This window comes from Ascaphus truei, chromosome 9, assembly GCF_040206685.1.
Source record: "Ascaphus truei isolate aAscTru1 chromosome 9, aAscTru1.hap1, whole genome shotgun sequence".
In the NCBI taxonomy this organism is placed as follows: Eukaryota; Metazoa; Chordata; class Amphibia; order Anura; family Ascaphidae; genus Ascaphus; species Ascaphus truei.
The window spans coordinates 43,503,472-43,520,887 of NC_134491.1; the positions used below are offsets into that span (position 1 = coordinate 43,503,472).

Below are 17,416 nucleotides of genomic sequence, written 5' to 3' on the forward strand. Positions count from 1 at the left end.
TAAAGGTGCAATCTCGCATAGCACTTGTTAAACCGTAACGTCAGAATAAATCCAATCCCTCCCAAGTTTTAGCTTCGCGTGTTTACAAACTAACGTGATTAAAAAATACTTATCGTGCCAGATTTGTGTAAAATGGGAAATCAATCACCCAGATGGGACTGCTTAAACATGTCACATGTCACTGGTCCTAGGAGGGACTTTCCCTTTAAGTGTGATTTATCCTGCATGTCACATATAGGGGAAGTAGATTATACATATATATATATATATATATATATATATATATATATATATATATATATATATATAGTGTTCGACAAACCTATACATTTGCTCGCCCCGGGCGAGTGGATTTAACCCCCGGCCGAGTAAATATTGGCCCCAGCAGCACACTTTGGTACTAGGTGGCGAGTAGATTTTTTTGTGTGGCGAGTAGATTTTTTTGGTGATTTGTCAACCACTGTAATATATATATATATATATATATATATATATATATATATATATATATATATATATATATATATATATATATATATATATATATATATATATAAAGAGAGTTTTGTTTTATTGATTGGCGGTATGAAAGTGCGACCTGTAGTTACTATTGTCTTAATTGTTTAAAAAAAAAAAAAAAATTATATATATATATATATATATATATCAGTTGCCACAGTATGATATCCTCTGTGGTTTCACTTTGAATCCCTTACTTTTTGGCTCTCTCCCAAGTGATATCACCAGATTGGCATTAACACTTTATCCGATTGTGTCTGACATGTTGATTTATCCCAGGACATCTGACACAGACACACACACACACACACACACACACACACACACACAATAGCCTAATGTGTTGGATGTGCAGAACTGTCCAATTGTATCTGTTTTTGTATCATTATAATACCATTGTTACTTTTACCCGTGGGGACGGCAATGCGTCCGGAATGTACGAGCACGGTAGTTCCCAAGTTATGACGGCACAAAAGTCTGACATCATCGTAAAACACTGCACAATGTCACATGTTGCCTTATGTATTAATGTTATCACCGCTCATTGTTATCAGTTATCAAAGCATTGCCTGCACACGGAGAAGCCTTAACCACACTAACGGATTAATATGTATGTTATAGCTTCATTGAGAGGGAAGCAGGAGGACCTGCAGAGAAAAGCTCTTCTTGCGTTTCAGAGGTGAGTGGACAGGTGGGGGAGCCTTATTTCCATCTTGCGACTGCGCTGAGTGGCGACTGTGTGTTCTGCGCACGGAAAATCTGAGATGCTGCAGACTGCTACTCATCTCTCTCTGCCTCGCCAGCTACAGGGCACTTTAATCAAACCACCCAGCGCTCGTGTTACTGTATCTCTGAACACGATATGAGACACATTTCTTTCCGATCACAGCCTAGCATGTATGCAACGTGCACCGCCGGAGGGGTTGCCAGCTTCCTGAAAGTGCTTATTACTTCAGGATGGGGACGAGCGTTCTGCAATAGTAGCAGAAAAACTGTAGTGCGGGGAAGAGGTTTCCTTTCTGATATCTTGAGAAGTGAGCTTTTCCTGGCCCGCGCAGATCCTTCTGCAGACATGGCGATAATTTAGGGGGAGTTTTATATGGGGTAGAGCAGAGGTGGAAAACGCCAGTCCTCCATGGATATCAACAGGTCAGGTTTTCAGGATATCCCTGCTACAGCATAGGTGGCTCGGTCTTTGATTGAGCCACCTGTGCTGAAGCAGGGATAGCCTGAAAACCAGACCTGGTTTTGACTTGGGGACTGGAGTTGGCCTCCCCTAGGTTAAAGCTGCAGTTCAAGCAATATCCTACATGTGTGTGTTTTTTTTTTTAATAAATCAGTTCTGTACTATGAGAAAATACTTGTAGCATTTAAAAAAATATATGTTTCTAATGTAGGAAGCATTTCCAAAGTGACAGTCCCTTCCCCTTCTCTCTCTTGCAGTGCACCAATTGTATCTAGTAACTGCCCAGGCACATAATATTGCTGGACTACATTGCCCACAATGCTGTGCAAGAACTGAATTAAATAACCCAAACAAGCGATCGATTACAGGAGAATGGATTGATCTGCAGCTTAGCTAATCACTAATTTACATATATTTTTTAAAAATGGCACATATTCAAGATACTAAGTTTCAGCAGAAAAAGGATAAACAAAAATGAAACCTTTTATGATGCTAAAACTTTTGCTGCCAGAGAGGACATTAGCACAGATCTTTGAAATGCTTTGCTGGCCAGTCTGGCAGCAAAAAGATAGAACGTAATTTCCAAAGACAATAGAAAGCTTTTCCCATTGGTCTTCAAAGCAGTAATCTCCGCAGACTTTAAAGGGTTTTGTTGGTTTTCTGACCCCACTTTTCTTTTCCAAATTCGGATTTCTCCTGTTGCACGACCGCGCTGGTTATTGCTAGCAGAGACAGCAAGTCCTGGAGATAATTATGTGAACATTAAATGATAATCATTGGTGAGCTTGGGAGGTTAAAATGGCCGCTTGCAAGGTTTCTTGCTTAGAAGTTAGGCAGCATCGGTAGATAAGGCCTCGGCCATGTTCCTTGCTTGCTGAAGGAAGCGCACTGACGCACGCTCCCACTCTCCACTGAGCCCCTACAGCCGCAATTAGAGCGGCTTTAGTAGGGGCTCATCTGCGCTCATCGGCTTTAGTAGGGGCTCATCAGGTCTTAGGGAATTTAAAATTCCCCCGCTTGCCGGCGAGACAGGCCGGTCACGTGAGCGGTTTGCCCAATGAGGGCGAACCAGCTCCGTGACGTCACTGGCCCGCCCCCGGATAGTGACGCGCCCGCCCCCTGATGGCCCGCTGACAGCGCGTGCGGTAAGCAACTGCAAGGCCAGGGAAAGCAACCGTTTTCCCTGCGCCTCAGCACGCCAGCAGGGAGCATGGCCGAGGCCTAAGATGGAATGCACATGCAACCCAATGCATGAATGTATCCGGTGACGTCACAAGTTTTCATTAGTTCACCAGTGAAAAATATTGGGGCGGACACTAATAATTTAAGATTCAATTATATCTGAAATCTGGTGTCTCCTAATAGAGCTATGATTTGCAGCCAAAGATCCGCTGTTTAGAAATAAGAGGAGATAAAATCCCTGGAGGGAGAAGCTTGCGGTTTTATAAAGCATCGCTAACTAAACACACACATTAAATGGAGGATTTGGAACCGATCTCTTTTTTTCCTTGTCTGCTTTGGAGTTGTGTTTCTTGGTGTTCTCTTTATTACAGGTTTACTTCGCATATATATGAATCAGATGTTTTTTTTGTTGATAGCAGTTTAAATGTGACCTTTTCAGTTTATTTTGACATGTAAATTATACATCCAAGCGGAGTGGCGTTCTGCATCTGTAATTTGTATGGAGAAACTACTGTATCGTTTCAGTTGTTGCTGAACACCTTGGAGACAGGTTTTTATATAAACACTGGTCTTTGCATATACAGCTCCCCGGCTATTCGGGGTACAGGCATATTCTCAATACTATACACCAGGGCAGGGCGGCCAGCTACAGTCCTCAAGAGCCACCAACAGGTCAGGTTTAAGAATATCCCTGCTTCAGCACATGTAGCTCACTCAGTGGCTCAGTCAACAACTGCACCATCTGTGCTGAAGCAGGGATATCCTTAAAACGTGGCCCTTGAGGGCTGGAGTTGGTCACTCCTGTAGTGGGGTTTCTATTACCGCACCTGTAGTTTTTTCCCTCCTAGCTGATTTTTTTCATAAAAAGGAACATACAAATTAAATTAATAGGGTTACTTTAGGTTTAAATGAGCTCACCCGCTGATTTGGGGTTCCCAAGATATCACTTTGTCCTAGAGGGAAGATTATTTCCTCCGGGATAAAAAATACCGTCCTGGCCATGCTGGCTCCGGGGTCGGCCAGTAGAAAGCTGCAACATTATTGTATTTAATTACATTACATTACATTTTTAAAAATAGCCAATTTGGAGGGGATTGCTGCATTAAAGGATATCACACTGAGGTCACTTACAAAATAGGTCATACTTGGCTGAAATGCACATTTAAAGAGGCATTTAATGTTTGAGGAACTACCCGAAGATGAACATGCAGCAATATGAAGCAATACTGAACACTACTGCACATTTGCAACAATGTAGACTGTTTTCTGTTTATAAAAGAAAAACCCCAGAACATTATTTGATGCGGCCAGTTACTCATACCTACTTCCTTTCCTAATTCCCCCGACCGTTCCAGAGTACTAGTAAAAAATAGTATTACTAGGCACTCACCCACGTTTTAACTAAGAAGAGCAGCAGCTTCAGGGTTATGGGGAACGATCTCTCAAGGGTCTGTCTGTCAGCACTGAAAGCAGAGGCATCCGAGATTTAACACACGCACTAAGGCCTTCAATGCATCTTTGTTTGGTTGCATATTCTGCCCTAACTAATTGGCGGTGTCTTTTCCTTAGGGCTCACAGCCTGTCTCCCACGGATCACTTGGCAGCTTTTTACCTGGCTCTGCAGTTTGCAATATCCAGACAGGTGAGTTCAGCTGTCAAACACTTTCGTTCTTACAAAGCATGCAGGAAACCAGGGGCTGTATAAGGTAACAGAGAGAAGACCCAAACCATGGCAGGACACATCTTTATCACGACCCTCAGGAAATACATTGTACTGTATGTATTGATTGTGAGGCTCCTATTAAATATGATGAAGAGACGATGTAGTAAGCACCATTCTTGTGATTTGTTTTATTTAGGAACATTGGAGGCAGAGGTTTAACGTCATATATCTGAAAAGAAAAAAAATGCCAATTTTAATGTAAGAGTGAAGCCATTATTCATATATATTAAGAACTAGCTGAGAGACCCGGCGTTGCCCGGGATGTAATTTTGGGGGGGCGGACGACAGGGTTGGGCTTCCCCCGGGTGACTGGGTGACTGACTGAATGGGTGGGTGACTGGGTGACTGACTGAATGGGTGGGTGACTGAATGGGTGGGTGACTGACTGAATGGGTGGGTGACTGAGTGGGTGGGTGACTGAGTGGGTGGGTGACTGAGTGAGTGGGTGGGTGGGTGGGTGACTGAGTGGGTGACTGAGTGAGTGGGTGGGTGACTGAGTGAGTGGGTGGGTGACTGGGTGAAAGTGGGTGACTGTGTGGGTGGGTGTGTGGGTGACTGGGTGGGTGTGTGGGTGGGTGACTAAGTGAGTGGGTGGGTGGGTAAGTGAGTGGGTGACTGAGTGAGTGGGTGGGTGACTGAGTGAGTGGGTGGGTGACTGAGTGGGTGGGTGTGTGGGTGACTGGGTGGGTGTGTGGGTGGGTGACTAAGTGAGTGGGTGGGTGGGTAAGTGAGTGGGTGACTGAGTGAGTGGGTGGGTGACTGAGTGAGTGGGTGGGTGACTGGGTGAAAGTGGGTGACTGGGTGGGTGGGTGTGTGGGTGACTGGGTGGGTGTGTGGGTGGGTGACTAAGTGAGTGGGTGGGTGGGGTAAGTGAGTGGGTGGGTGGGTGGGTGACTGAGTGGGTGGGTGACTGAGTGAGTGAGTGGGTGGGTGGGTGACTGAGTGGGTGGGTGACTGGGTGAAAGTGACTGGGTGGGTGTGTGGGTGACTGGGTGGGTGTGTGGGTGACTGGGTGGGTGTGTGGGTGACTGGGTGACAGTGCGTGGGTGGGTGGGAGACGGTGGGTGACTTACCTTGACCCCGTGGCATCTGGCTGGGGCAGGAGGTGAGTTCGGGAAGCTGGCGGAGGGGGGCAAGAGTGGCAGGAGGCCCGCGCCGCGCTTACCCTCCGTCTGGGAGCCGGTGCACATGAGGAGGAGGCCCGCGCCGCGCTTCCCCTCCGTCCGGGAGCCGGCGCACGTGAGGGGGAGTGCAGGAGGCCCGGGCCGCGCCACGCTTCCCCTCCGTTCCTCGTTGTGAGCGAGGGGGGAGGAGCCTGGAGTTTGCTGCTGAGCAGGAGGGCCGCGCTTCCCCTCTCCGGGAGCCGGCGCACGTGAGGGGGAGTGCAGGAGGCCCGGGCCGCGCCGTGCTTTTCCTCGTTGTGAGCGAGGGGGGAGGAGCCTGGAGTTTGCTGCTGAGCAGGAGGGCCACGCTTCCCCTCTCCGGGAGCCGGCGCACGTGAGGGGGAGGGCAGGAGGCCCGGGCTGCGCCGCGCTTTTCCTCGTTGTGAGCGAGGGGGGAGGAGCCTGGAGTTTGCTGCTGAGCAGGAGGGCCGCGCTTCCCCTCTCCGGGAGCGGCGCACGGTGAGGGTGATGGTGCGGCTGGGGATGTGGGTGTGGAAGGTGAGCTGCGGTCCAACTGACGGGGGAGAGTCAGGCCAAGCAACAGAGTGTGTGTGTGTGTGTGTGTGTGTGTGTGTGTGTGTGTGTGTGTGTGTGTGTGTGTGTGTGTGTGTGTGTGTGTGTGTGTGTGTGTGTGTGTGTGTGTGTGTGTGTGTGTGTGTGTGTGTGTGTGTGTGTGTCGTCACTCCGCCTCAGGCCAATGAGAGGTGTGGGGGCGGGCAGCCCAAGGGACCAATGAGATTTCCCCTAGGGACACAGGAAGATGCAGACAGGCATACAGTGCTTTCACAAATATATAATAAAGAAGATAGCACGGTGAATACTGCAAATAAAAAGTCTCCACAATCACATTTTGTTAGGAATTTTATATTGTTTTGGGGTTTCAGTTACAGTATCTGTTTTTAATTGGCAGATCGACAAAAAAATGCTGTATTACACAATTTACTGTGCAACATATAAACTCAGAGTAGGATTACCAGGTTTCAAACACAGGAATCTGGGGGCACTGGTGCTTACTGATATTGATTGGTCAGCTGCAAACCTGCTTCTTACTGAAGGTGACGGGGGTGATGGATGGCTAGCAATTAAATCCCTACAGTCAAAATGCCCCTAATAATAAAGAGGTGATCACATCCAACGTCTTCTCCATTATTACGTATCCAGGCCACACTGGCTCATTAATAATCTCCCTCAAACGCACAAAAACGCTCGATGCCTCAAAATACTCCACATGAGGCAGCTGGCCACGGCTTTAAAGAATAGAAGTTTAGTGCATTTAAAAAGAGGATTAACCTGAAAGGCAATTAATACTTTGGGGAAACACTGGTCTTGCACCCACTGCATCACTGGCGGCAGGTAGTTGCCAGAGGGGTCTTATGCCCCACGCACCAGAATTAGATTGTAAGCTCTCCGGGATAAGGACCCTACTGAAAGGCAGCACATTCCATTTTATATCACCCTCAAGAATGTGTGGATAGAAAAGATTTTCCTAATTATATGTATCAGGATGAGCTGTGCTGAAACAGCCCAGCATTCAGCGTAGCCAATGGCAGCTTGCACTACTGCTTCCTACTAGTACCGCAGGCTGCCCCTGTGTAACACTACTGCTTCCTACTAGTACCGCAGGCTGCCCCTGTATAACACTACTGCTTCCTACTAGTACAGCAGGCTGTCCCCGTGTAACACTACTGCTTCCTACTAGTAACGCAGGCTGCCCCTGTGTAACACTACTGCTTCCTACTAGTACAGCAGGCTGTCCCCGTGTAACACTACTGCTTCCTACTAGTAACGCAGGCTGCCCCTGTGTAACACTACTGCTTCCTACTAGTACCGCAGGCTGCCCCTGTATAACACTACTGCTTCCTACTAGTACAGCAGGCTGCCCCTGTGTAACACTACTGCTTCCTACTAGTACCGCAGGCTGCCCCTGTATAACACTACTGCTTCCTACTAGTACAGCAGGCTGTCCCCGTGTAACACTACTGCTTCCTACTAGTAACGCAGGCTGCCCCTGTGTAACACTACTGCTTCCTACTAGTACAGCAGGCTGTCCCCGTGTAACACTACTGCTTCCTACTAGTACAGCAGGCTGCCCCTGTATAACACTACTGCTTCCTACTAGTACCGCATGCTGCCCCTGTGTAACACTGCTGCTTCCTACTAGTACCGCAGGCTGCCCCAGTGTAACACTACTGCTTCCTACTAGTACCGCAGGCTGCCCCTGTATAACACTACTGCTTCCTACTAGTACAGCAGGCTGTCCCCGTGTAACACTACTGCTTCCTACTAGTACCGCAGGCTGCCCCTGTGTAACACTACTGCTTCCTACTAGTACCGCAGGCTGCCCCTGTGTAACACTACTGCTTCCTACTAGTACCGCAGGCTGCCCGTGTAACACTACTGCTTCCTACTAGTACCGCAGGCTGCCCCTGTGTAACACTACTGCTTCCTACTAGTACCGCAGGCTGCCCCCGTGTAACACTACTGCTTCCTACTAGTACCGCAGGCTGCCCCCGTGTAACACTACTGCTTCCTACTAGTACCGCAGGCTGCCCCCGTGTAACACTACTGCTTCCTACTAGTACCGCAGGCTGCCCCTGTGTAACACTACTGCTTCCTACTAGTACCGCAGGCTGCCCCTGTGTAACACTACTGCTTCCTACTAGTACCGCAGGCTGCCCCTGTGTAACACTACTGCTTCCTACTAGTACCGCAGGCTGCCCCCGTGTAACACTACTGCTTCCTACTAGTACAGCAGGCTGCCCCTGTGTAACACTACTGCTTCCTACTAGTACCGCAGGCTGCCCCCGTGTAACACTACTGCTTCCTACTAGTACCGCAGGCTGCCCCCGTGTAACACTACTGCTTCCTACTAGTACCGCAGGCTGCCCCTGTGTAACACTACTGCTTCCTACTAGTACCGCAGGCTGCCCCCGTGTAACACTACTGCTTCCTACTAGTACCGCAGGCTGCCCCTGTGTAACACTACTGCTTCCTACTAGTACCGCAGGCTGCCCCTGTGTAACACTACTGCTTCCTACTAGTACCGCAGGCTGCCCCCGTGTAACACTACTGCTTCCTACTAGTACCGCAGGCTGCCCCCGTGTAACACTACTGCTTCCTACTAGTACCGCAGGCTGCCCCTGTGTAACACTACTGCTTCCTACTAGTACCGCAGGCTGCCCCTGTGTAACACTACTGCTTCCTACTAGTACCGCAGGCTGCCCCTGTGTAACACTACTGCTTCCTACTAGTACCGCAGGCTGCCCGTGTAACACTACTGCTTCCTACTAGTACCGCAGGCTGCCCCTGTGTAACACTACTGCATCCTACTAGTACCGCAGGCTGCCCCCGTGTAACACTACTGCTTCCTACTAGTACCGCAGGCTGCCCCTGTGTAACACTACTGCTTCCTACTAGTACTGCAGGCTGCCCCTGTGTAACACTACTGCTTCCTACTAGTACCGCAGGCTGCCCCTGTGTAACACTACTGCTTCCTACTAGTACCGCAGGCTGCCCCCGTGTAACACTACTGCTTCCTACTAGTACCGCAGGCTGCCCCCGTGTAACACTACTGCTTCCTACTAGTACCGCAGGCTGCCCCTGTGTAACACTACTGCTTCCTACTAGTACCGCAGGCTGCCCCTGTATAACACTACTGCTTCCTACTAGTACCGCAGGCTGCCCCTGTGTAACACTACTGCTTCCTACTAGTACCGCAGGCTGCCCCTGTGTAACACTACTGCTTCCTACTAGTACCGCAGGCTGCCCCTGTGTAACACTACTGCTTCCTACTAGTACCGCAGTCTGCCCCTGTGTAACACTACTGCTTCCTACTAGTACCGCAGGCTGCCCCTGTGTAACACTACTGCTTCCTACTAGTACCGCAGGCTGCCCCTGTATAACACTACTGCTTCCTACTAGTACCGCAGGCTGCCCCTGTATAACACTACTGCTTCCTACTAGTACAGCAGGCTGTCCCCGTGTAACACTACTGCTTCCTACTAGTACCGCAGGCTGCCCCCGTGTAACACTACTGCTTCCTACTAGTACCGCAGTCTGCCCCTGTGTAACACTACTGCTTCCTACTAGTACCGCAGGCTGCCCCTGTGTAACACTACTGCTTCCTACTAGTACCGCAGGCTGCCCCTGTGTAACACTACTGCTTCCTACTAGTACCGCAGGCTGCCCCTGTGTAACACTACTGCTTCCTACTAGTACCGCAGGCTGCCCCTGTGTAACACTACTGCTTCCTACTAGTACCGCAGTCTGCCCCTGTGTAACACTACTGCTTCCTACTAGTACCGCAGGCTGCCCCTGTGTAACACTACTGCTTCCTACTAGTACCGCATGCTGCCCCTGTGTAACACTACTGCTTCCTACTAGTACCGCAGGCTGCCCCCATGTAACACTACTGCTTCCTACTAGTACCGCAGGCTGCCCCCGTGTAACACTACTGCTTCCTACTAGTACCGCAGGCTGCCCCCGTGTAACACTACTGCTTCCTACTAGTACCGCAGGCTGCCCCTGTGTAACACTACTGCTTCCTACTAGTACCGCATGCTGCCCCTGTGTAACACTACTGCTTCCTACTAGTACCGCAGGCTGCCCCTGTGTAACACTACTGCTTCCTACTAGTACCGCATGCTGCCCCCTTGTAACACTACTGCTTCCTACTAGTACCGCAGGCTGTCCCTGTGTAACACTACTGCTTCCTACTAGTACCGCAGGCTGCCCCTGTGTAACACTACTGCTTCCTACTAGTACCGCATGCTGCCCCTGTGTAACACTACTGCTTCCTACTAGTACCGCAGGCTGCCCCTGTGTAACACTACTGCTTCCTACTAGTACCGCAGGCTGCCCCTGTGTAAGGCGTTTGGGGCTCTGCTCAGTTGAGCTGCTTTGCATATGTCATGTCTAGGCTTGTCTTTCTCCCCTCTAAGCTAGAGCTGTTTTGACAAGGCGAGTTTGCATAGTCTGAACAGTCAACAAGAGATACACATTGTCTTTCTTTCATTATTGTACATATGACATCTGCCCAGTGTTTGGCTTTCAGGCCAACAACTCTACTTTGCAACTTTTTTTATACAGGTTAATAGAGCCAGGCATTGTTTGCTGCCATTTTTGGCAGCAAAGGGGTTAATTGTGTATTATACTTTGCCATCTTATGTTAACCTTGTGGGTGCTGGAAGGATTTGCGGTGTTCTACATAACAGTGTATTTCTGGCCTTCCCAGCACTGACAGGGTTAACTATGCTGGAATATACAGTGTAAAGCGGGTGACTATGAGCAGAGGGTCAAACAAGGTGGGTACTATTACTCCACTTATCACCCTAAAGCGCTCTATCGCCCTCCAAACGTTGAAGGAATGGAGTAAGGTCACTTATTGCGGGTTATTATACGTTGTCTTTCCTATCTCAATCCCACGCTTCGTTCTCAAATTCCCATTACAGAACGGCCATTCCGGGAGTGAAGGCGTTAATAGCAAGGCGTAGCTGTGTCAATCTGCCGTTAAAAATCCAGAGGCTAATTACCTGATGGTGATTAATAATCAGAAACCAGTGGCAATTATGTGAAATCTTGCTGAGTGTGAATACATGTCCGCTTTGAATTATGCCCCGTTCACGGCCCGCAGAACTTGCATTGAATTGTTTTTCTGACGCATTGCAGACCCGTGCAGCAGTGAAGGGGCTAGTGCAGGGGTAGCAAACTCCAGTCCTCAATGGCCACCAACAGGTCAGGATATCCCTGCTTCAGCACAGGAGGCTGTCATTCTGATTGAGCCACCTGTGCAGGGATATCCTTCAAACCTGACCTGTTGGTGGCCCTTGAGTACTGGAGTCGGCCACCCCTGGGTTAGAGTATTAGCCCAGCAGTGAGTTTAGCATCTTTGCTGGAAATGACCACTGGTTTGGAGTCAGATAAAGCCCGTCTGTTTGCATGCTAGGGTGGAAGCTGTGCAATTACTCCGCGATCCTGCATCCACGCACTACAGCACGTCTGCTCCTGTTGGCAAGGGCGTTAATGACCTCCGTGCCACTGCCGACATGTGTACGAGTCTCGTTAATTAACCCAACTGCACTTTATTCAGGGCTTGATGATTTGACAGCGATCATCTCTCTCAGAGCATTGCTGGTCGGGCTCCGCATTAAGCACCTGTTGCTGTCCTGTGTGTGTGCGCACCTGTGCGTGATTGTGTGTGAGTGTGCGTGTGTGTGCTCGCTCTGTCCAGCTGGCAGACCGTATAAAAGACGAAATGCAGACAAAGCACTCCCACGTTTCTGTAAGGTTTGTTTGTGCTGGAAAACATCAAAGGGGTAGCTAACGGGTTATTACACCTGCTCAGTAAATTAGAGGAACTGACAGACCAAGTGAATATCAACCTATTTACTGCCAAAGGGGCCAGCGACCCGCACGTACCAGCAATGGCATGCTAAGGAATGACAGCTGTAATGTGTCCTGGGACACTTCTTACAGGACAAGTGGAAGATTTGTCACATATAACAGTAGGGCATTTTTATAAGGAGATACAGATGCAGCAACGAGTATTAGAACTCTGCCTGGGTAGATTCTGGGGCGGTCTCACAGTAAATGCCTCAACATTGCTGCAACATTTCTGTGAGATTCTTAATGGCCCATAGGAATTACACAGCAGGGGGTCCCTGCAAACTGAATGGGACTGCAGGGACCCCCTGCTGTGTTAATCCGATGGAAAAAAGGAGCTCCCCAGGACCAGCGCACCGGCAGCTAAGTACCCCACCTCTATTACCATTGATATTGAGTGCGTGTCTCATCCTCAGTCTGTGTTAATCCGATGGGCCATTAAAAATTTTACAGAAATGTTGAGGCATTTACTGTGAGACTGCCCCAGAATCTCCCAGGAATTTCTCCGGTAAGTGTTCTAATATTGGTGGCTGCATCAGTACGCCTCCTCAAAACGCCGTAAAAGCAAATGGTCCATCCAACCCGTGCCTGTAACCGCAGCAGCAGCCGCAGCAATGAGCGCTCTGGGGAGAGCAGGCCTCTGTATAGCAGGATAAGTCCTGTACTCCAAACCCTGCTGCCAGTATTAGACTTAGATCATAGCGGTTAGTACTGTGTGCGTCTTGCCATTTATAGCCCCACCCTCCATGATTACATCTAATACAAGTATCCTAGAAAGGAATGTGTGTTTCATACAAGTTATGTTTTATTGAACTGAAAATCTCCCATATCTTAAACATTAGAGCAGGGGTCTCAAACTCAGTCCTCAAGGGCCACCAACAGGCCAACTTTTATGGATATCCCTGCTTCAGCACAGGTGGCTCAGTCAAAGACTGAGCCACTGATTGAGCGACCTGTGCTGAAGCAGGGATATCCATAAACACTGACCTGTTGGTGGCCCTTGCGGACTACGTTTGAGACCCCTGCATTAGAGGAACAAATTGACTGCTAGAAAGAAGTGATCTGTTTTTAGCTTTTTTTCCTGTGTTCGGTATACGGTATTAATGTTATTAATGCTTTTCTCCCTGGCATACAGCCAGGAAGCAGGAAGCGGTGTTTGCAGGTCCATGTGAGTTATGTTTTGCTGTCCCTCAGGTATTTGACCACGGGTCGTATTTCTGTTGTTACTAGATCCCGGAAGCTTTGGGCTATGTGAGGCAGGCGCTTCAGCTCCAAGGAGACGACTCCAATTCTTTGCATTTGCTGGCGCTCCTGCTGTCTGCCCAGAAACATCACCACGATGCCTTGAATATCATTGACATGGCACTGAGTGAATACCCAGAAAACTTTATGTGAGTGAAAGAGACGTCCGCGGCCTGCACACGCGCATCAGGCCTGCCTCTGTCTTCTAAATGTCACATCAGGGGTGCGCAAACCTTTCCCTGTGCGCACACCTGCCTGCTCTCTCCTCTGCGCCTCGCACCCCTCCCATCTCAGCCCCGGCGTCAAATGACGTGTGGGGTCATGTAACGCCAAGTGACCCCACAACGTCATTTGCCGCCGGGTTACCATGACGACACGTCGCGGGATGTTAAGTGTATTATAGAGGCCTTGCGCGGCCCCCCGGCATTTAATTTAAATGCCTGGGGGAGAGCATGGGACCTCTATAACTGCCGCGCCCCTGTCCCCCCCGAAAATCTAGCGCCCCCAGTTTGCGCACCCCTGGTGTACATCAGGGGTGGCCAACTCCAGTCCTCAAGTCCCCCCCATTGCCACCAGCAGGTCAGGTTTTTCAGGATATCCCTGCTTCAGCACAGGTGGCTCAATCAGTCTGCTTCAGCACAGGTGGTTTAATCAGTGACTCAGTCTTTGACTACCTGTCTTTGAGCCACTTGTGCTGAAACAGGGATATCATGAAAACCTGACCTGTTGGTGGCCTTTGAGGACTGGAGTTGGCCTCCCCTGGCTGTACATGGTCACTTACCTTCCTGGTTAATTTCTCACAGGTGAACACTATGCTTCAGATATACACTTTAGTACAATAAAGAGATGTTGCTTTTAACGTTGGTAGCCGAGCAGCGCTGCCTTCATTCCCTTGTGTGCGTAATTCTGCATGACCCAAAGTTATCTGCCCAGGCATCTTTAAGTACCCTTTTACATACTGACGTGGATGTTCAACCATCGGTAAGTGATCACCTGCTGCTGTGGAGTTGTGTTCCTCACTGAAATATTTATTGGGCTGCTTTTTGCCTTTTTAAATCATAGAGTTACGTTACAGTATCGATAGACCAGAAACCTTATGTTACCTGAGACCAGAGCGGTTAATAAACAAACCAAAAAAACACTTAGACAAATGAATGATAACTGCTAGCTTCATGCAGTTAGCTGATGACTGTTAGAATGTAACAGCTGAGAAGCTGGAGGGGCGGCAGAGGCGGCGCAGTTGCAGGGATATTTGAGCAGTGAAAGCATAGTACTGTATTTTAATATTAAGCTGTAAGCACAAAGGAAAAAGCATAGATTGCAGGCCCCCGGGCCCAAGAACCGAGTTTCACTCGGCCCACCCCTCCCCCCACCCCACTATCGGCGGCCTTGCAAGCCTTCCCCTTTCACAGGGTGGGTTGGGGTTCCTTAAAATGCACCTGATCTCAGACGCACTATTAGATAGGGTTGGGGTTCCTTAAAATGCATCTGATCTCAGACGCGCTATTAGAGAGGGTTGGGGTTCCTTAAAATGCATCTGATCTCAGACGCGCTATTAGAGAGGGTTGGGGTTCCTTAAAATGCATCTGATCTCAGACGCGCTATTAGAGAGGGTTGGGGTTCCTTACAATGCATCTGATCTCAGACGCGCTATTAGAGAGGGTAGGGGTTCCTTACAATGCATCTGATCTCAGACGCGCTATTAGAGAGGGTTGGGGTTCCTTACAATGCATCTGATCTCAGACGCGCTATTAGAGAGGGTTGGGGTTCCTTACAATGCATCTGATCTCAGACGCGCTATTAGAGAGGGTTGGGGTTCCTTACAATGCATCTGATCGCAGACGCGCTATTAGAGAGGGTTGGGGTGTACATATGTTTATTTGTTACACAGGACTCACGTGTACATATGTTTTTGTTACACAGGACTCACATGTGCAGTACATATGTTTATTTGTTACACAGGACTCACATGTGCAGTACATATGTTTATTTGTTACACAGGACTCACGTGTACATATGTTTTTGTTACACAGGACTCACATGTGCAGTACATATGTTTTTGTTACACAGGACTCACATGTGCAGTACATATGTTTATTTGTTACACAGGACTCCCATGTTGCTTTAGTATGACATTTGTCGTCTTCTCTTTTTTTTAGATTATTATTTTCCAAAGTGAAACTGGAATCATTGTGTCGAGGTCCTGATGAAGCCCTCCTCACCTGTAAACATATGCTTCAGATCTGGAAGTCCTGTTATAACCTGACTAATCCCAGGTAAAGCAAGAATCAGGCCTGCCGTCCTGCCGTGTTTACTGCAATGGCATCCACTTATCCTAACTCATGGGTGATCCCCGCTAGATCTGATGTCCTAATTCATGGGAGATCCCCAGTAGATCTGATGTTCTAACTCATGGGAGATCCCGCTAGATCTGATGTTCTAACTCATGGGAGATCCCGCTAGATCTGATGTCTTCAGATCATGATGTCAGGGGACAGGGGATGTCTAAGGTTTGGAGTAAAAAATAAAAAGCTAACCAGAATTTAAGCCGCAGAGATTCTGTCGGCATTTACCACTTTCTAGATTAGTTATAATAACCTCCTTATTTCTGCTTATTTGCATGGTCAGACACTCTCTAGAACTTTCCCATACATCGGGAGCAGGGAGTTCCCATACATGGGGAGCAGGGAGTTCCCATACATGGGGAGCAGGGAGTTCCCATACATCGGGGGCAGGGAGTTCCCATACATGGGGAGCAGGGAGTTCCCATACATGGGGAGCAGGGAGTTCCCATACATCGGGGGCAGGGAGTTCCCATACATGGGGAGCAGGGAGTTCCCATACATGGGGAGCAGGGAGTTCCCATACATGGGGAGCAGGGAGTTCCCATACATGGGGAGCAGGGAGTTCCCATACATGGGGAGCAGGGAGTTCCCATACATGGGGAGCAGGGAGTTCCCATACATGGGGAGCAGGGAGTTCCCATACATCGGGAGCAGGGAGTTCCCATACATGGGGAGCAGGGAGTTCCCATACATGGGGAGCAGGGAGTTCCCATAAATCGGGAGCAGGGAGTTCCCATACATGGGGAGCAGGGAGTTCCCATACATCGGGAGCAGGGAGTTCCCATACATCGGGAGCAGGGAGTTCCCATACATGGGGAGCAGGGAGTTCCCATACATGGGGAGCAGGGAGTTCCCATACATGGGGAGCAGGGAGTTCCCATACATGGGGGGCAGGGAGTTCCCATACATCGGGAGCAGGGAGTTCCCATACATCGGGAGCAGGGAGTTCCCATACATCGGGAGCAGGGAGTTCCCATACATGGGAGCAGGGAGTTCCCATACATGGGGAGCAGGGAGTTCCCATACATGGGGAGCAGGGAGTTCCCATACATCGGGAGCAGGGAGTTCCCATACATGGGGAGCAGGGAGTTCCCATACATGGGGAGCAGGGAGTTCCCATACATGGGGAGCAGGGAGTTCCCATACATGGGGAGTAGGGAGTTCCCATACATAGGGAGCAGGGAGTTCCCATACATGGGGAGCAGGGAGTTCCCATACATGGGGAGCAGGGAGTTCCCATACATGGGGAGCAGGGAGTTCCCATACATCGGGAGCAGGGAGTTCCCATACATCGGGGGCAGGGAGTTCCCATACATGGGGAGCAGGGAGTTCCCATACATCGGAGGCAGGGAGTTCCCATACATGGGGAGCAGGGAGTTCCCATACATCGGGAGCAGGGAGTTCCCATACATGGGGAGCAGGGAGTTCCCATACATGGGGAGCAGGGAGTTCCCATACATCGGGAGCAGGGAGTTCCCATACATGGGGAGCAGGGAGTTCCCATACATCGGGAGCAGGGAGTTCCCATACATGGGGAGCAGGGAGTTCCCATACATCGGGAGCAGGGAGTTCCCATACATGAGGAGCAGGGAGTTCCCATACATCGGGAGCAGGGAGTTCCCATACATCGGGAGCAGGGAGTTCCCATACATGGGGAGCAGGGAGTTCCCATACA

At 49.4% G+C, this 17,416-nt stretch overlaps 1 protein-coding gene across 5 annotated transcripts in view; it reads left to right on the plus strand.

Annotated features, from left to right (window-relative positions):
• Positions 1-17,416, plus strand: part of TTC7B (tetratricopeptide repeat domain 7B) — a 132,177-nt gene that overhangs the window by 72,298 nt on the left and 42,463 nt on the right. For all 5 annotated transcript variants that reach the window (XM_075614550.1, XM_075614552.1, XM_075614554.1 and 2 more), the window contains 4 exons: positions 1,141-1,198; positions 4,457-4,529; positions 13,385-13,545; positions 15,556-15,672. In XM_075614550.1, coding sequence (XP_075470665.1) covers positions 1,141-1,198; positions 4,457-4,529; positions 13,385-13,545; positions 15,556-15,672 — 409 coding nt within the window. The remainder of the gene's footprint in view (positions 1-1,140; positions 1,199-4,456; positions 4,530-13,384; positions 13,546-15,555; positions 15,673-17,416) is intronic.